The 20,478-nt window shown below is 43.8% G+C and overlaps 1 protein-coding gene across 2 annotated transcripts; it reads right to left on the reverse strand.

The window, feature by feature from the left end:
* Positions 1–9,249: 9,249 nt before the first annotated feature.
* efemp2a (EGF containing fibulin extracellular matrix protein 2a) lies at positions 9,250–18,978 on the reverse strand. Of its 2 annotated transcripts, XM_027013031.2 has the most exons (11): positions 18,741–18,978; positions 14,901–15,179; positions 14,708–14,756; positions 14,352–14,564; positions 13,543–13,665; positions 12,803–12,919; positions 12,070–12,189; positions 11,776–11,895; positions 11,532–11,658; positions 10,820–11,015; positions 9,250–10,283 (listed from the first exon to the last, which is right to left on the reverse strand). In XM_027013031.2, exons 2-11 carry the CDS (start codon positions 15,003–15,005, stop codon positions 10,122–10,124), a joined length of 1,332 nt encoding a protein of 443 aa, XP_026868832.1. In that variant the 5' UTR covers positions 15,006–15,179; positions 18,741–18,978; the 3' UTR covers positions 9,250–10,121. The 2 variants fall into 2 exon arrangements, with proteins under 2 accessions (XP_026868832.1, XP_026868833.1); XM_027013032.2 differs by lacking the exons at positions 14,901–15,179; positions 18,741–18,978 and adding an exon at positions 16,696–17,378.
* Between the last annotated feature and the right edge of the window lie 1,500 nt (positions 18,979–20,478).

Raw genomic sequence — 20,478 nt, forward strand, 5'->3', positions numbered from 1 at the left:
GACACTCATTCCGAAGTTTTGAGCTATTCAGTTCGCCAATGTTCAAATGTTTAGCGAAATAGCTCATGTTCTGCGTAAAATCCTATATTACAAATATTTTTAATAGATAATTTCTTCGAAAATCACCTGCGTGGAAGGCACGTGCGTGATGAAGACGTGTTTGAACCTCTTGCGATCCGAGCGTGCCAAAGCTTGCGCGCCGCTTTTCCTAAAAATAACCACCAGGGTACCTGGGACTGACACACTGCAATCGAAAAGATCTACAGCCTCATCAACAATAGGTTATCACTATTTAGACTTAATATTTTGTTGTGTAAAATAGAAAACTAGGGAGTCGGTGGTGTGTGGTGGTGAATTATAGGGTATGATGTTTATGTTAAAGTGATCTTTAGACTGTACAATGGAGCTGAAACGATTATATTGTCTACAGTAGTTTAATTGAGGAGCACATGAAAATATTTATGTAAGCACAAATGCAACTCTCAACAAGTTGCCTAATCAAGCTGGGGTTTTTTTAGTTGTTGTTTGTTTGTTTGTTTTTAGCTTTGTTTTTGTTTGTTTTTTTGCATGAATGTAAGAACCCTAAGATAGTGTGTTATAAGAACGCTAAAATATTGTGTAAGGACACATTATTTTAAGAAGTCAGTGCAGGATGTCTTAAGTTCTTGTTGAGCTCCTTTGGACAGAGAGCTTAAGATTTGTCTCAGACATATTTCAAACTAAGAAAAACTTTTAATTTACTTTTTTTTGTCATTGATTTACAGAGACCACAGATATTATGAAAATGATACATAACATGAAACCATTCAGGTACAATTCATGCAACCTTATGAATAGTCATAGTTTATAATGAAATCTACATACATTTCTAAATGTGCTGCTATATTTTCTATAGACAGCCCATACAATACTGACAAAACCAGTTTGCCATATTAGCGTATATATAAAACATAGCATGTAAGCATATATATAAAAAAGCATGTAAATAGAGCAGCTTAAACGTCATGCCAGCAGCAGTTTACCAGTCAGCCTCTGTTTGGCTGTGATGCTTATGGAAAAGCAGGCCAGTGTGGTGCTGGCCCATGTAGTGGGTCGACTGGACAAAAAAAAAAAAAAAAAAAAAAAAAAAAAAAAGGGTGCACCACTTGGAGTGGGGGAAGGTGAGTAGACGAGGAGCCTGGGACACAACGGGGAGTCTACTGTCACAGGATGGCTCTACTTCCTAACCTGGCCATCCCCGCTGACAGAAAGACCACAGCAGAGAACGGCTCCGGATGCAGCGCTGGACAAAGATTAGACATGGAGTCATGGAGTGTGTTGCGGTGTTGTTAATGGGGAAATCTTTTTTTTATTTACTCAAGCATTATGTACAGAAAGCTGACATTATGCATGTAGGGACGCCTATATAAGAATACCTCGATAAAAATGTAACACTGACCTGGATTATTGGGACCGAAGAACGCGATTAATCATAATCGCGATTCAATAATATTTTAAAAATCACCGGCAACCATTCGACTAATCGACAGCTAATCGGTATGTTGTGAAATACACAGAGATTTGTGCGCCGAACTAAAAGTACAATTGTGCATGAAGAATCACAGCGTAAACGAACAGCGTGCACCACCCTGCTCAAAATAGAAAACATTAGAATGGAGAAAAGGCCTCCAAAAGAAGCTTTACTGAGAAATGAAATGTTTGCAGCCTCTTCTGCACATGAAGCATACTTGTCCTCCATCTCCAGATTCTTCCATTAGGGCTGCTGTTTATTTTTTACCCAGAGAGAATCAAGGTCTTCACTCCACTTCTTGAAAGAAAAGAGCTAATCTGTCGCCTAGCAACACCTCCTACTCCTGCTGAAGCTGAGAGTGAGAGAAGAGCAGCGAAGTGACGAGGAGGTCTAGGAAAAGAAGTGAAAAGAAGTCTATGGCAAAGGCAGAGCTATGGGGGTTAATGGTGATGCAGGACACTTGTGGACGGTTGGATGGACGGATGACTTGGCTCAGTCTAACTGGTGTATCGTGTGGTCTAGCTTTCCAACAGGATGTATTAAAATATTTATCGTTTATGAATTGTAAACATATATGAACACACGTTGTTGTTTTTTTTCAGTGACTGAATTATTCAGTCATTTGTGTGCATCTAATTTGAAGTGCACTGTCCAGGCATATGTGCTGCAAGGTTCACAAAAATATATACTGATATAAGTGAGCACAAGCCCACACACACCCACACGCTGCCTCTCTCTCTTTCTCTCTCCCTCATTCTCTCTCTCTACCAATGATGCTTCTGCAGCCTGTAGCCTTGTGCATTTTCTCTTTTTTTTCCCCATGTATGGTCTATTTTTAGAACTTGGGGCACAGAACAGTGGGAATAGTTGGACTTTTGATACTGGTGTCAGCTTCTCCCCCTCTCTCTCCCCTTGTCTCTTTGTCTCCCTGGTCTCCCTGAGGCTTTCATGCTTTCCACATGAACTCACAAAAGATGATTTTAAAGTAGACACTGACTCAGAGGTCTGAATGGTGAATACCCATTCATAACTCTGCCAGGTATTTTCATTGAGGAATGTCAGGATATGTCTATCTCTCATTATAGCACAGTTATGAAAGGTTGTTTAGTCTATTTATAGGTCACCTAGAGTGTGACCTACGCATATAGTGTATATGATTGATAATATTGTTATTGATCATCAAACTAGTCATTGCAGATTTCCTCCTCTATTTATTTTTATTTTATTAAGCTAGCCTTACAATTGCAGCAGTATGTGCCAGAACATAGTGCTCTCTCTCTCTCTCTCTCTCTCTCTCATGCTCCCCCTCTCTGCCTTGGTAAGTTGGTGCTGATGCAAGGTTGCCATGGCGATGTGATGTGGATATGTGACATCACAACAGACCTCCTAGCAGCAGAGTTTTGTCCCCTCTCTGTCTGTCAGTCTCTCTGCTCTCCAATCTCATTTAACACCAAGCCAAAGGCACTGCAAGGCAAAACACCTATGATGTAAAATGACTACATGCATTTATAACAGATGTTCTTGCATCACTCAGCCTGCAGTACTTTCTTACTCTAACCATTTGCCATTCTTAACTTTTTTCACTCTGACTCAGGTGACACCACAACTCCTTACAGAGAATCAAGTATTCAGTGTATTGATGCTTTCAATATGTCATGTGCCCTGTCTCTATATGTATATAAATGCCATTTTGCACTATGCTGTATCTCTAGCTTCTCTAATAGAATCCACATTTTTATACATAGATCATATTATTTAGGTCTAACTAAATTGACATAATTGACATAAATGTGACATTTGACAGTGTAATGGTTACCATATTAACAACGTTTTGATCCTGTCACTGTGTACCTATACAATATCGCCCCCCCTCCCCCCTTACTTTTTTAAAATCAGGCTATTGCTATTTTTAGTCATAACATTTGTTCTTTTGTTGTGTAAATTAGAAAACTGGGCAGTCAGGTGAGGTCTATGTCAGATAGTCAATATCCTATGAAGAACAGGCTATAGTGCTAAATCGTGGGGTGCAAGTTTGACATTTGACATTGGCATAGAGATTCAAATATTTCTTGACTCTGTCTCTAGTTATATATATTCCGTCACCCTTGATCCATAATAGGCTTACTGTTGTTAAATTAGCGGAGAACTGATCAACAGACAAACTACAACAGAGGGCTGGTGGAATGGTGCTTAACTCTCAGAGGAGGCCAGGGAGTGGACAGGGACAGATAGACAAATGAAAAGAATGAGAGAGAGAGAGAGAGAGAGAGAGAGAGAGAGAGAGAGAGAGAGAGAGAGAGAGAGAGAGAGAAACAGGTACTTCAGTGCCTCTTTTAGCTGCAGGCTGGTTTATAATTATAGCTTTTATCTCCCTCAATTTCCCTCAGGCTCCCTCTCATTGAAACCAAAGATTTTTTTCCCCCAGGTACCAACGTTTCTTATTGATCTGCAGTCATTTCCACAGCCCAACCCATTTCAGAGAGGTGACACTTGTGGAGCGTTGCAGGTGTATGTGTCATTAGCACCCCTGTTGGATTTGATGTTGCTCACTACAATTTTCAGTGTAATGATAGAAAAATCATTGTACGTATTTAGAAAGTCTGAGATCCAAACTAGAAACTACAAGCAAAATGAATAAGAAGAATGTGTATTGGTGATTAAGTGCATAAGAGCAAAGAAATGAAAGAAGTGAAAAGGATGTATGAACAGAGGGTTGATTGCATGACTGACAGATCGTCATCACTGACTCATCCAGTGTGAAGTACAGTACTGGAATTCTCTTTTTCCCCTCTACACTACCCACCCATTTAATTAACAATGAAAGTTGTGTCAAAGGAAAAGAGCACACTGAGTGGACACACAGGCACGGTGTCACGCTGGATGAGGGAAAGAGAGAACACACTTTAGCAGTTTGTCTGGCCTTGGTGGGCATTCGCATGGCTGAAGGATACCAGTGCCAACACTGTGATAAAGAAGTGTGGTCAAATGAACAATTCTTTGACACCTTATGTTCGCAGACAGCTTCATTCGTGGTGACAGTCTGTGACACGTGCTGCTCATTTATTCACCATCAGGACATTTGGTCATCTCTCACTCCTTCTTTATATGCATGATTGACACGATTCTATATACTGCCTTTATTTTTCCAGCTGTCCAAAGCTAATAATGAACGTGGATGCAGAGAATCCAGTGGGGGACCAGTGAGCGTAATCTGATGTGCATAACGCTAACCGCCACTGATTAGCTTTCATTTGTTATTACAGATTGTGACGACATGTTTAGTGATGTGACGTGTGATGTCGTGCTTGGCGATGTGTTGAGTGCAGGCATGTGTTCAGTGATGTTTTGTGATGTGTCCAGTGACGTGTTCAGCGCAGGCATGTGGTCATTGCAGGGATGTATTCAGGGATGTGTTCAATGCTGCCCTGTGCTTACACTGCTTATGCTATATGTTCTGCCTGTGTTCCAAGCTTCCTCCCATTGGAGTGGCTGGTATTCCACTGCAAACCCCTCTCCTTGTCTGCCTAGTCGTCCATGGCAACATGCTGCCGTATCATGGTAACCACATTTATGCAGAAGAAACTTATGAAGGTTCGTATATGTATAACATATATGCATATATGTACCTGAAAAGATATGGTGAGCTATATTTTGTAGTTGTGATGGTGGAATTACAAAGGTCCACTGCATCAGAAGAAAACTGGCCTCAGTGTTGACCCATAAGACAAGAGGCTGGACCACAGGGTTGTAGCTCACTAAACAAGCAGCATGGGCACTGAAAAATAATAACGTACCTGTACTGTGCAATGCGCCTCACAACTTGCAGCCTATTAACCAAAGAAAAGGTGGCGCTATTAATATGTACTTTGCAGCCTATCAGTGATTGTGCTGGTCATTGAATGTAGAAGCTTGTTGTGTTACATGTGAGACAAAAGCTCTCTGGCACATCATGTACTATTTTGGAAACCATGTTTCTTTCCCACCCAAACATGACTTCCAACATGAGCCTTAGGAAGCACTAGCTCCTTTGTTCAATTCCTCTCGAAGGGCAGTCAGTGATGAACAAGGCATGTGCCTCTCACCTCCTGCAATAGTCAAAAGACCTTACAATAGCTTCCATCATGGGTGGCCAGCATGGGTGACCAACACGGGTCCCTGATTGCTGGGTGGTTGGGTGGAAATGAAGTTGCAGACCTAATTAGGTATATTATCAGGGGCAAACACTGTCATCTCCAATGGTCCACTTCCTTGAGCACTAGCTTTGCACAGACCAACGGCTCTATGTCTTGCCATAACATAACGAGACAGGCACCTATATTTGGAATAGCTATTTGCAATCTTCCATTAGCCTTGTTTTATTTACCTATCATTTAAATTTGGGGTCACATCTATAAGCCAGATATCCCATCCCCCACAACATGAGTGCATTTTTATGAAATATTTATGAGCCTCGTAACTTCCTGTCTGTTGTGATATAATTAAAGCTGCTCATGTCACAGTTCTTTTTTTATTTATTGTTCAACTATTGGCATGAATGAGGGGGTGGAGACCATCAGCAATTTATGACTACAGACAGAGAGGTTATTTTCACCTTTTTATTTAAAAAATAAATAAATAAATAAATAAAAAAAAAAACACATGTTCAACCATTTAAGCATACTAATGCTATACCAGAAATTAGTATGGTTTCCAAAGAAAGCATGGAACTCCTTAGTGGTGTGACATTTTTCCATGTCAGTTAATATGATGACTTAAGCGTGCGTTAACGTGTGCCATTTGTGTATGAAGGAACTGAAACAACTGTGCTTATTAAAGCATTTTGTACCTGTTATCAGCCCTGTGCACCTGAAGGCAAAGTTTGGAACAACGATCGCTGAAACATTTCTTTCAGCATGCTTGTCCTCTTTTTCCAGTGCATACATCATCTTGGCCCTGCAGGCCAAACGGTTTGGGCCATGAAAAACAGCTCTGATTTTGTCCCTTTATTTGCAAGTAACAGCCAAGGTTACAGTTGCGGCCGGCAGCTGCTGGTGGCTAGAAACGCTGATTCTATTGTTAAAGGCAGAGATTAATCACATCAGCTTTTTTCAGTCCTTCTCGCTTCTGCCCGTGTGGGAGTCTGGCTGTGATCCGACTGCACTGGACGCTCATTATGTTTTCTGTAATATTCCCAATTTTCTGCCAATTTTATTATAGGCAATCCCCACTGAATTAGGTCTCTCTCCCATTACCCATCAGAAGTGTTGATGTGAGGCCAAGTGTTAGCACGCACCTCCTAATCATGAGCTGGGACTTGAACCTGACAGCTATTTGCACTTGTAGGTAACCATGTGAAAAGGTGAGTAGCATGGACTTGACTGTTTGAAAGAGCTCAGCTTCATTTTTTCATTGTACAATACAATATCAGTTTCATTGCACCATCTGTCCTGTTGGATTTAGTTCAGAACTCAACAGAAAAGGTAGACTAAGGCAGTCAGACACTAGATTAACTTTAAAATACTTAACAATACTTAGAAACAGCTAGGAATACTAGGAATACCTTGGAATAATAGGAGGGGTAAGCATATTAATTGGTTGTGCTCTATAGCTACTGCTGGACTGTGGTTTCATGGGTCTGGGACTGGAAATGTGGTGTTCCCCAGGCCTGAAGTTCAGTCCTCTCTGGTCCTCACTCACCCACCCACACACAGCAGGCACAGTCTGCCATGGACTGGCCCAAACGATGAAATCATACCTGGCACGAATGTTTTTTCCTTTCTCTCTCTCTCTCTCTCTCTCTCTCTCTCTTTCAATCTCTCTACCTCCCTCTCACTTTCTCTTGCTGTCTCTCCTTTTCTCCCCCTTGCATGCACACACACACACACACACACACACACACAAAATTCTGCACGCCTCTTAAATCGAGTCTCCACACAGTTTGCCACTAGAAGCCTCCTCCACATGCGGGGGCACGTTCGTGCCGCTCATCCGGCCCACCCCGCCATACGCCCATTGGGCGGGCTTTGCGCCGCCCGGGCACGGCTAGCCTCGCTCCCGCTGCTGTGCTGATGGTCAGGCGTGGGGATCAGGAAGCGGCGCAGGCACATCCCGTCCTCTCCAAACATCCTCACCACCCATCCACCCCCTCACCTCCAAATCTTTGTCATGATCTCTGCTAAGAGGCACTGATCTGCCTGACCTGCTTGTGGCATCTGTGAATGTATGTGTGTGTTTATGAAGGAGAGAGTCTAATCTGTCTACTACAACAATAATTATATGGGGTTAATGATTCCTAAGGATATGTTTGTGTTTCTGTCTCTTGGTCTGTCTGTCTGAGTGAGCCATTTGAACATGGCCAACATGTTCATGCGTTTATGTATCTATTAGCTACCAGTCCAGCACTGTGGCTTATGGAAAAAAGTAAGAGACGGGACAAAGAAGGTTCACTCATCACTTAGATTACAAAATCAGCAGCAAGATTCCATCACTTCAGGTTGTTCCTATTCTGGCCTGGACTTCGATTCTGTGTGCAATGCTGCCCCCCTGTGGCAGACAAATGTCAACCCTCCCTTATATAATTATGTAAGACTTTGCAGAGAATGAGTCATCAACGGTGCGAAGAGCGAATGTGTGTGTGTGTGTGTGTGTGTGTGTGTGTGTGTGTGTGTGTGTGTTGGCGTATACTAGGAGGATGCTGGAAACAGCGCGTGATGCTGGTAGGGCGATGAAGCATGAAGTCGGGGATTTTCCGGTGGGCTTTTTTTTTTCGGGACAGAGGTAGGCTACAATCTGGCATAGCACAGCTCCTGCCTCCATAAGAAGACGGAGCACAGAGAGGTTTGAAATGACACTACCCACTACTGCTGTAATTCAATATGGAAACTTCTGGAATTGTGTGCATATGTAGCTCTAACTTAAAAGCAACACCATTTATCTTCATCCATGGATTCCCATTCTTTCTTGCACTATCCTTTTATGGGGACAAACATGACATTTCCTGTCTTCAATTAATTGTTTGTTTGCTGATAAAGAATGCTATCTGAACTGAACTCTCCTTTTAACTTATTAAGACACAGTCCAGTGATTAGTTCACAGTGAACACATGCACACACACACTAGTCTTATGCGATTACCCTCATGCCACCGATTTCAGACTGCCCTGATCCCATTATGCTCTTCCTTTCTCTTGTGTATGTATTCAAAGCACAGCTGTCTATTGTCAAGCATGAAAGGAGATTCCCTGCTACCCAAGTGGGAGCCCCCAGATCTCCTTAATCTGCTGGGGCTTGGGGGAGCTGCTTTTTACAGTATCTGACCCAAGGAATTTTGCTAAGATGCACTGAACACAAACAGATTATGGTTCGACATTCCTACATTCCAGTGATGAGTGTGTGTGTGCTTGTGTAGACTTTGTGAATGTGTGAGTGTGTGTGTGTGTGTGTGTGTGTGTGTGTGTGTGTGTGTGTGTGTTTCTTTCTTTTTTGGCTGATGGTGAACAGTGGAACCCATCAAGGAATGGTCAAGGCTACAGCATGCTGCTTTCTGCACTGAAGACAGTCAGACGCTTCCACAGCAGGAATCCAATCTATTGTGTAGTTAGATGACTCAGAGAAGGCAAGTCGGAAAGATTAAAAAGAGCACGTGCAGAGAGTGAGCAGGCCGTGTGCGCAGACGAAAAAAGAACCAGGATTAGCATCCGTGTTAAATATAGACCCTGATGCAAATCGAATCAAGGTACAATATGGATCTGTAGTCAAACGTACGTGATATTATCATATTTATTACAGTAATAATTGCAGGACAGAAAAATACAACATTGACAGCATGGTATGAAAAATTAATCACACACACACACACACACACACACACACACACACACACACACACACACAACACAAGAAGAAGAAGAAGCTGAATATGAGTATTAGTGATGGTTTTGGAGGGCAGAGGGGGTAGAGATGTATAGGTGTAGTACTGAGTGGTTATTGCATAATGGCTGTGATTCAGAGTTCACACTAGCCGTAAGGCAGGGTGATCATGATCATGATGGTATGCAGAGTCGCAAACAGCATTTGTGCTTTAACATTGGTAGTTGCTGCTACAAAAATCTTGGGTGGGGGGGGGGGGTGTATGTGATTATGCTGGACCATCAGCAAGGGCTGTGGATTACCGTGTGTATTTAAACGCAAATGCAACAACAGAAAGTACACATCCTAAAAAAAATAAAAATACTCTGGATGACATGAGAGACACTGGAAAAGCCAGATGAAAGCAAAATAAGGTCTAGGCCATACAGCAGATTTTGAAATCATAGTGCAGCTGCTGCCTTTGCTATTTCATACACAACACAAGTAAGACTGAGTGTAGTACAACTGTATCTGTAAGTCTTAGTGCCTGTCTTCAAGGCCATCATTAAGCAACATAGTAGTTGTGTAGTTTGTTCAGTTTCGGGTGATATACAGCATTGCTCTCATAAACTTGGGGTGAAGATCACACGTTTATGCAAGTATCTCCAGCTCAAGTGCTCTCATCCTCGCTTGACATGTTAGTCTCCCCTCTCTTCCTTATCTTCACCACTCTCCCTTTCATTAGCCACTCCACATACCCCGCCCCCGCATTTCTAAGCTCCCTTTTAGAAAGCATAGGGCCCTACGTTGACTGTTAAGCGAAGAGCAGAACTGGTCTGGTAGCTCATCAGTGGGTTGACCGATACCATCTCCAAGTCCAGAACATACTCTTTGGGTCCATTCACCGCACGGGCTAGCACCAACATGGCACTGATGTTGTTGATTTGCTGAGGGAAGAGACCACAGGTATCACTTAAATCCTGCCATTACTGAGAAATGATTAACAGGAAATAATGGCGTGTTATGAGCATAGTATTATCTGTACCCCGCAATCATAACAGAGTTGGTGAGAGGCTACACTGAGGCAGTCATTCTTCTGCCTTGGCACATGTAATCTACTTTGCTCCACCCCCTAAGAGCTCACAGCATGGCACAAGCGTTTACTTACAATATATCAGCAAAACTGCTGTCCTCTTCAGCTCAGTTTATTAATAGTTGCAAACTGCCACGAGAATACATTGTCCTTAAATTTTGGCATTCTTTTATTTTTAATATGCCTTTCCCCCTAAGGGGACCACCTTTTCAAAAGTGACCCAGTCACATTTGATTTCTGGATTGTCTTAAATCCCTTAAATAGTTACAATAATTACCCAGATTGCAGCCCATGATCTGATTCAAAATCCAAGGTCTCAGTGAAGCACCCCCAGAAGTCTAGCATCCTGGGAAGTTCACAATCAATAAAAGCCATTAAGCTTCATCTCACCCTGATGTAGAAGTCTCCATTGTCATCTCCCGAGCGAATGCGGAAGGTGTTGTAGGCTCCGGGATAGACGCTGGTCGCCTGGATCTGGAAGATGTCCGAGGGGACGGAGCGTTCCGACGTGATGCTCATGTAGCGGTGCACGATGGAGAAAGGCAGGTCTTGGCAGCCAGCCTTCGCGACTGGACACACACAGCGGCTGCAGAGAGGAGAAAAGGTTACACTCCAGAATCATAAATAGTTCAAAAGAACATACTTTTCCTAAAAAAGGCAAGCAGAGTAGAAAGTTGAACCGAACTGATCTGACTGCCGGTATTTGACAGCGATTGCAATGCACCCTTTCTTAAATCTTTTGCCAGAAATAAGCTAGCTCACAGTCATAGTATTCCTCTCATCTGTTGTATGATTAATGATCATTTAAGCCACTTAAACCCCAAATGTACCAGTCAATGTGTGTCACATGCCAGACAAATGAACTTAATATGTTGGATGCCATCCATTTCTCTCCAGACATTTCTTCAAAATGTAAACCTGCCTGGCCATCAATTTCAGACTTGTGGAATTTTTCTGATTAGACTAAAGCATGCTGGATGGTGGGAGCTGGGACACACACTGGGAGATATGGGAAAACAAACAGGGAAAAGTCACTGGAGGTATGCCTCCAACAATCAGATGCACCTTGGGTTTAACAAAGGAGGGCCAACTGCTCACTCACTTGTCCGATACTTGGACGTAGGGCTCCTGACAGCGGTTTGCGTCAACACACTGGTGACCGCCGTGGATGTTCACACAGGTCTGGCCATCGGCACACTTGTGCGTGCCTGTCTCACACTCATTTATATCTGTGTGCAGGAACATAGGAGCAGTCAGCCGGCAAGGTTGAGTTGAGAGGCAACGTTGTGTGTTTACAAATAGAGAGGAGTTAAAAGACGGTGAGGAGAAAAGAGGTTGAGGCCCACCTTGACAGAGTCGAGTGCCCAGCAGCTGATAGCCCTCTGGGCAGATGCAGGAGAACTTGCCAGGCTCATTCACACACTGGTACTGGCACAGGTAACTGGAGTAGCTACATTCATCGATGTCTATAGACAGGGACAGAGGTGCTAAAAAGTGACAGCTGGGTAAAAGAATAACAAAGCAACTGGTCTAGGTGCACAGTAGCTTTGGGAGATGTAGACATATGCTCAAACCGAACGTGTGTGTGTGTGTGTGTGTGTGTGTGTCCAGCATCACCTGTGTATATTTATATCTCTCACCTTTACAGGCGAATCCATCTGACCCCAGTTCATAACCCTGCTCACAGCGGCAAAGGAAGGTTCCGTAGGTGTTATAACACCTCTGACTGCAGGGGGCGCCCATGTCACACTCGTCCACATCTGAAGCCACAGATACAGTAGACACAGATGTGTGGACCACACCATATTTTTACAGGAACAATCAATCCAGTTGTGCTGTATTTAGTAAGTCTCAGTTTATACCCCATGTGTTAGGGAAAAAAAACAATGACTAAATGATTCACCCTACTGCGTCATGTAGATCTTTAGACACACTAGCTGTCCTTATTTGGGAAGACCCAGAGATATGTTTGAGTATCATAGAATTAGACATAAATGTCTCATCTGGATTACTTGTCCATCACTTGTGTGACCCCAAAATGCTCTTTAACTTAGATAAACAAGCCATGGAGAGTCAGCCCCGTATTTCATAATACCACAGTAATGACTCCCTTATGCCACTGTAGTGTTCCTTATTCACCTAATTGGAAGGTGCTGCAGCAGTTTGTTTTGACTTTGGCCCCCGTTCAGGGGAGCTGATGTGTAGGAAGATATTGTGCAAGAGCGTGTGGGTTCAGCTTTCTGAATGATTGTGTGTGCATGGTTTGATTGGGGATTTGGGGGGGGGGGGGGGGGGGTAACAGGCCTATGATTCAGGGTGCACCACTCAGGGTGTCAGTCAGGTGCGGGGGCTGCCACATGTGGGCACACTCACCGATGCAGGAGCGATTGTTGCCAGCCAGCTGGAAGCCTGGCTCGCACTGGCAGGAAAAAGACCCGGGGACGTTAACGCAGCGGTGCTGACAGTAGCGGTACCGGCATTCGTCAATGTCTGATAACAAAAGCAAGGGTGGGGATGGATCACCTGGTCAACACGTCCAGCACAAACCTTTACCTTTCTTCAGCATGGGTAAACCCACAGCTGCAGCTCTGACTAGCTTTTTCTGTTTGAGACTGATTTGATGATTCTGATCAACATGTTATTGTATATATAGATAGATAGATAGATAGATAGATAGATAGATAGATAGATAGATAGATAGATAGATAGATAGATAGATAGATAGATAGATAGATAGATAGATAGATAGATAGATAGATAGATAGATTTTTTTTTTTTTTTGGACTCTGCCAACTTACAATTCAGCCAATATAAAAAGCTTACATCTGGTAATATTAATATTATTTTGTCTTATTTACAATTGTGACCAAATGTCCCCAATGACCTCCTTAAATTAGTTGTTATTGGTTAGATATTGTGTAATATAGTCCTTGTGGATGCTCTTTGAATGTTCCTCAATGTCTGATCCTAGAATAAGTGTTCAGACTGCTATATTATGACCTTGCTTGGCAGTATTTTCCTGTCTACTGTATGTGTAGTAACAAGCTTTAGTACAGAAGCTCAGTATTTGGCTATATCCTAAAGCCGGATTATGTGGGAAGAGAATAGCTCACCGATGCACTCTGTTCCCACTTTGCGGTATCCCCCGGGGCACTGGCAGGTGAATGAGCCCTCTGTGTTGAAGCACTCCTGGCTGGGCTGGCAGTCATGTTCATCCCGTGCACACTCATCCACATCTGTGTGTGTGTGTGTGTGTGTGTGTGTGTGTGTGTGTGTGTGTGTGTGTGTGTGTGTGTGTGTGTGTGAGAGACAGCATGACATCAGAAAAAGTGGACCAGCACGCAGGAGGCATATTTATGTTCACCTCTGTTCCTCTCATTGCTGCATTGGTATTGTTTTTGCAACAGTGGTTGCCCTTACAGATTTATGGCTAACAGCTTGAAGGATGGGAATAAATGAATGCTAGCTGTGGGAATTCATGCCAACCAGTGCTGAGTAATACAACCAGAGTGTGCATTAATGAGCTCTTGACTGCTGATAGCAGCTGGGAAATCTTAGCCTTCCAAATCCCCTCTACCTCCAGTAGCCCCTCCCCCAGACATCTCCCTGCAATACTCCCACGATCGTGCCTGAACACTAGACGCCCTCTGTCCCACATACCACCTGTTTCTATCTGAATCACCCAGGCGCCTATACAGCCAGGCATGAAACCCAAAAGCCTGGATTAAAACTTCCCATCTTTCCTCACTTCCTGCCATGTATGCAAACGCCCCCCTGAGGTGTCTTGACTCAGCAGTTTGTCAACACTTGCTTCCATGATAGCCAGAGCCATACACACTTAGTCACTCCCAGCAACTTGCCACCTGTTCACTAACACCGACACCACCCCCAAAACACCCCCTCCCACATGTGGCGCGCTCACCCATACAGCTGTCGCCCTGCGGCTCATAGCCACTGGGGCAGGGGTTGTAGGGCTCACGGGCTGTGTCGTCCAGGCCAGGGCGGATTTGGTTGGGGGGTTCGGGAGCAGGGATCACAGAAGCAGAGCGGGGGAGGCACAGGTAGCCACCGTAATGGTTAAAGCACTTCATCTCCCCCTTACATGCCTCTGTGATGGTTTCACATTCATTTATGTCTGCAGAGGAAAGGGAATGTTTTCAGCCAGTTAGGGGCTTTTTTTTCATGCCGTCTACTTTGCCATTAGTGCTGGATTCATAAAGAAGCGGTACCGTGGACTTGGAGTTGTAGGATATATAGCCAAGAGTGGGAATGTTTTACCTTTGCAGTGTTGGGTCTGAGGATCCCAGTGATACCCATCTGTGCATTCCTGCAAAAGAACGTTCAGCGAGACATTTTTGCATGAATGCATATGATTACATACCGTGCATCTGTACACACATTTGTATGCAAAAGAGGGCGAGATACAGACAGAGAAAAAGAGAAGCCGGGGGAAGGGTTCCTCCCTCCTTACCGTGTAGGTGTCACTTTCTGTGGGCGGCTGTGAAATAGCGCGGTGAAGAAGCGCACACACGCACGCACAGCGAAACACAAAAAGCGAAATGCACACGGACCGCATCCTCACACACAGGCGCTTTCACCTGGCTGCCAGGAGCAGAGAGAACACTCACGGGCAGGGCGTCAGCGATACACAAAAACACGCGCACAAACACACACGCCGCTCGGCCTCGGGAATGAGTGGAACGAAAGCAGGCGCTGGCTTTCGCCGGGACTGGAAATAACACTGCAGAGCCTGTAAGAAAGAAGGGAGGCAGAGGGGGTAAGGGAAGCTTAGGGATACCTTACATACCTTACAGCCTGTAGGCTTTATCAAGTTAAAGCTTGTCGCACAAAGTTATTTGATACGGACTATCCGCATCAGCGTTCCCTCGGTTAAAGTGCCACGCGATTAAGCGTTCATACCAATTTGTTAGCAGAAGTAAGATCTGCTAATATTGTTGTTATTCAGAGTAGATTTCACTGCATTATTGATCCAGGATTTGATTTAGACCTCGAGTTTTACTGAAGGGTATGTGTCGGTATTTGTCTTTAGTTGAGAATTAAAATAATGTTGGGAGCTTCAATGCCCTGCCAGAGAAAGTATATGGCAAACCTACTCCCCCTTGTGGCTGAACTAGAATTGCACCCAATTAGTCACTTTTTGGACAATGGCACAATATCAACATGGCTTACAGTTAGTTTATATAAACCACACTTATTAAAACCTGACTAGCCTGTAAGTCTCATAGGCTGATTTTCTTTCATGGGAAACATAAGAGAAAGCCTGTCTGAGAGACTTCTTTTAGACAGTGCCTCAGTTGATGCTCTTAGTAAGAGAAAGCTGAGATTTCAGCTTGAATAAGTAGTGTCTTTCAGGTCTCCCAGCTGAAGAATAAATAGAAAACCAGCCAAATGCAACACTTATAAAACATTTCTGACGCTAGGCTGGGTAACGCAAAGCCGTTAGCTGGTTTGTGCTGCAAGGGAAATAGTGTGGAGAAAAGCTCATAACCACTGACCTTCTGACATACAACACACACACACACACACACACACACACACACACACACACACACACACACAGTGCACATAAAGCAGGAGTTATTTCGGGCCCAAAAATGTGTGTGCATGCATGTTTTTCTATGAACCTCAAGCCAAACCTCTAAGCTAATATGGAGAGCTCTGCCCTATCCACTGATATTGTCATGTTGACTTAAATTGACAAACAGCAAGCCACAGGGTAATGTGCATATCCACACACACACATATATATATATATATTCTGCTTCTGTTACATCAGCCTCCGTGTGCAATTGTGGTTTTGGCCCAAACCACAAGGGATTGTTCATCATGACTTACAGTACACTTAGGAAAACTCAGGCAACTTACAAAGACATTCAAATCTTTTTTTTAAACGCCTAACAAACATCTAAGAATGTTTGTCACTGAAATATTGCATCCCTTTCTATCTAAAAGTTCTTTTGTGAAGCCTACAATGTAAATAAAAGCTTCAGTTACATCTAAGTATGCATATTTTAAACACATTCCATTCAACGGTCAATGACAACAAGAGAATGAAAATTCTTGTACTACTTCTGTGTGAATAATAGCAAATTGGTTCATCAAGCTTGCTCTTTCTCACACAGAAACCTTTGGAAAGTCATCGAAGCATTTCTCCTTTTCCTGCACCTCAAATGTATGCCTCTGAAAGCCGAGGACAGGCCTGCTCTTACCACGCATGGCAGCTGCCAAACGTCACCACTACTCACTGGAATCCACACTGTGCATCTGAACGTGACTGAAGACATGTCCACTCTCTCTTCCTTTCATCCAGCTGGCCGGGCCCGGGGAAAAACGCGTGGCCTCAGGGAAGCCCCAAACGAAGTTGCACACTGGTCCCATAGGTAGGGCGAGACCGTGGTAGGCAGTGGGCATGCCGTGGGCAGTGCAGGGGCGAGGGTAATTCCGGCTGCCGTGCCACACCAACAGGCCCTGGTCTTGCTGGAATGCCGGTGGTGAGGATGTGGGCACCATCCCCAGATGGTACAGCCAGAACATGACTGTGTTTCCCAGAGTTCCGCAAAGTTCACTGAAAGGGGAAGTTATGGCTACCTGGAATGACCCCACCACAACCATGGTGCCCTTTCCTTCTGCTTTTGCGTTGTTATTTACATACTTGGTGCGTTCGTTTCTCACGCAGATATGAGGGATTCTTGGTTCATTGCAATGCTATCTAAGATTCTGAAGTTATAAAATGAATGTGGTGTGTTCAGTGGATTATGTCTTATTATTTCAGTTAATCTGTGCATTAAATGTTTGATGTGCAGTCGGCACCATGGTGTCATGGCCACCCTTTTGTCAAGTCCCTCTACCTCGTAATCTGCTTCTTGGTGAGTATACAACCACTCAGACAAGTCATAAAGATTCTCTCTCATGGGCATACTGGGAAAGGACCACACACATATAGGGACAAATGTTTTTTCCCCCCACCTTTCTCCCCCACCTTCCCCCCCCACACACACACCAGTGGGTCCTGTGACATGTTTGTTCTATTTTCCGTTCTGCTCAGCTGGGCATAAAGCTGACTTTCTCTGATGGTGGTCAAAGCATCGTGCCATGTGCGGCTCCATCAGACCTGCTGGACATGCAGACCCAAAAGCAAACGCTCTTAATACAATCGCCCCATCCCTTCCACCGACTAGTGTAAACCACGGAGGTGTGTTTACACTTTAACACACTGTGACCCAGTACTCAGCAGAGCACATTGGCTACAGGGGGTGACCCCCCCCCCCCAGCACACTCCTCTGCCTTTGAATGAATGCTCAAGTCAGCAGCAAGCCATATAAAATAATGCAGTCAAATTTGTCACTGCAAAAATATATAAACAAAAGCAATGAAACTCCCTTCAGTATAAAAGTGGTCTGTATTAGTATACTGGGCTCCTGTTCTCAGCTGTGACGTCATCTTGACATTTAATTGTGTGTGTGTTTGCTCTCCATGTTATGCCACCTGTGTTTCTTCAGTGGGCCTAAATGTTTTGGCACTCACAACTGTTAACACCAGTAAGTACCACAACCTTTTGTGCATGCTCAAAACTCCAGAGAATCCAAGCCTCGTCAATTTAACATAATCTTGCTGACGTAGTGCCGGAATAAAAGACTGACACACAAATACTTTGCCAGGCATGTAGAAATCCAGTTTTATGGTCAAAAATGTTTGACAAAACTGGCCCAGTGCTTGTGGGGGGTCAAATAAAAAGTGGACTAGCTGACATTTATACCAGTTGTGAAACAAGACCGAAGTTTTGCAATACAGCATACGCAAAGTGTTGTAGTGTGTAACAGCATCCTGGAGGTTGTGTAACAGACACTGAAGGAACAAACTCACAACTGTCTAGGCCCTCTCTGGGAACTGTTTCTAAGAGATGTTGTAGGAAGGTTGCATGGCCAGGGTACTCAATCATTTATGCTCTTTGTGGTTAAAGTGAACTAGCACCAAGACACCGAGACCATGGACGTCTGCTGCCTGGGAGCAGGAGGTTCGGTGTGACGCGCACAGCTTTTCAAGGAGCCTGGGAATGATTCGGCCCTCTTCCTCTCCCTCACACACACACACACACACACACTCCCGTTGTACGGCCCTCTCCTTACGGCCTTCATTTTGTTGCTCTTGCCTGATGATCACATCAGCAGTGGACCTTACTCTCACATTCTACATTGATATTACTGAGCCAGAATGTAATATTCATAGCCTTATCGATTCATCACTTCCTAATGCATACATACTTTGAGAATTTGAAACATGCTATACTCACAGGTCTCTCTTCTTGAATTCTTTTCTCTTTAGGGCCTTGGATTCCTGTTAGTGTTTCTCTCTCTCTTCTTCTGCACTCTTCCAGTGGAAGTCGGTGAGTAGAAATTGCCCTTATTGTCTCTCTCTCTCTCTCTCTCACAGTTAAGTGACCTTTCTTCTTCTTCCTTTTCTTCTTCTTCTTCCTCGTTGTGCCGCCTCAGCGTAAGAGTGAGCGTGGAGACGTACAGCTGGAGTATGAATGTATTCAGAGGAGGGCGAGACAGGAGAGGGACGGCCCATTTCGACCCCCCTCTAGGCCCCCTGCGCTGCAGTCCCCCCCCCCCCCTCCCCTTCGACACCCCCACGCGCCTCACCCCCCAGGATGAAAATTCCTGGTCTGTGGCCCAAATTCCAAAATTCCAAATCTGTCCAGTTCGCTGACAGAACAACAGTGCACAGATTCAGTCACACACACACAATTCGACCAGCCCCCTCTCCTCACCACCAGCAGACCCTACATGTACACGCACACACGAAGACTACAACGCACCTGGTTTCATTTAAACTGGCCCCCCCCCCCCCCCCACAGCTTGTAACTTTTTCTCCAGCCCCCCTCCATTCACCCTTCATCCCACTCATCTTTTTCAGAGGATACTGCTCACCCATACCTCTCTGACTCTCATGCAGACATGGCTAGATATTTATAGCTTGGAAGAAAAACTAGTGGAATGTGGACAAAAATTAGCAAGCGGAACGACAGGGATAGAACGAAGGAGAGAGAACTTAAGAGGGAGGAAAAGACATCTGCAGAGAAAAGTCTTACTTTTTTTTTTTTTAATACCTTGTCCAAATATTTAAACCGGAGGACATCAATGGATGATATAAAGGCAGAAATGTTTAACTATTAGGCTGTGTAAAGAGTAACACTGATTACACCTGTATTTCTGTAACTCTTATATAATGTATTCATTCAGCCCTTGCCTTTTCATTAAATCTACTTCGTTTTTCAAAGTAGAAGCACATTAAAAATTTCACTCTTGAACTTTTGAATATGGACTCAATGGTGCGTTTATGCAAATGATTGCTTCACATATAATACATCATTCAAAATTTAGATAGTCCAAATTGCAGTTTTGGAGTTATTGGAGGGAATCTGTGTGAAATTCCAGAAGGCACATTTTTCTCAAAGCCATTTCAAAAACCAAGAATATTCATTATTAGCCTGTGTGGTATAAAAACTCTGTAATTGGCAGAACACCCACAAACCCTGTTTACCCTTCAAAAAGCTGTACAAATTGTGGTCTCTTACTGCTCCCTTACACTACCACATGGCCACACACAGACACCAATCACACACATTAGGTTTCTGACACCCACACTTATTGATTCAACTGTTCAAATGACAAGCCACATGCCTTAGGAGTAAATATCCTCATCCGGTGTGGATCACAAATTTGTAATTAGGCCCACACATTAAGCCACAACCTATGCCAGGCTGCCCCTATTCTTAGTATATATTTCAGCATCAATGATAAATTGCTCAACCACCCAACTCAGGACATATAAATCTCCAAATATGTTGTGTTATATGTAGCAGTATTTGTTTTATATACAATTAGAACACACATAAAACACTTTAAAGGTCCAGTACATTACCTATGCTCAGAGTTTGCTGTGTATGAATTCTCTAATCCTTAAATTTACAACACAAACTGTTGTAAAACTTTGTAACAACACAAAATTGTAAACTTATTATGGCA

This window comes from Electrophorus electricus, chromosome 12 (assembly GCF_013358815.1).
Source record: "Electrophorus electricus isolate fEleEle1 chromosome 12, fEleEle1.pri, whole genome shotgun sequence".
NCBI lineage: Eukaryota > Metazoa > Chordata > Actinopteri > Gymnotiformes > Gymnotidae > Electrophorus > Electrophorus electricus.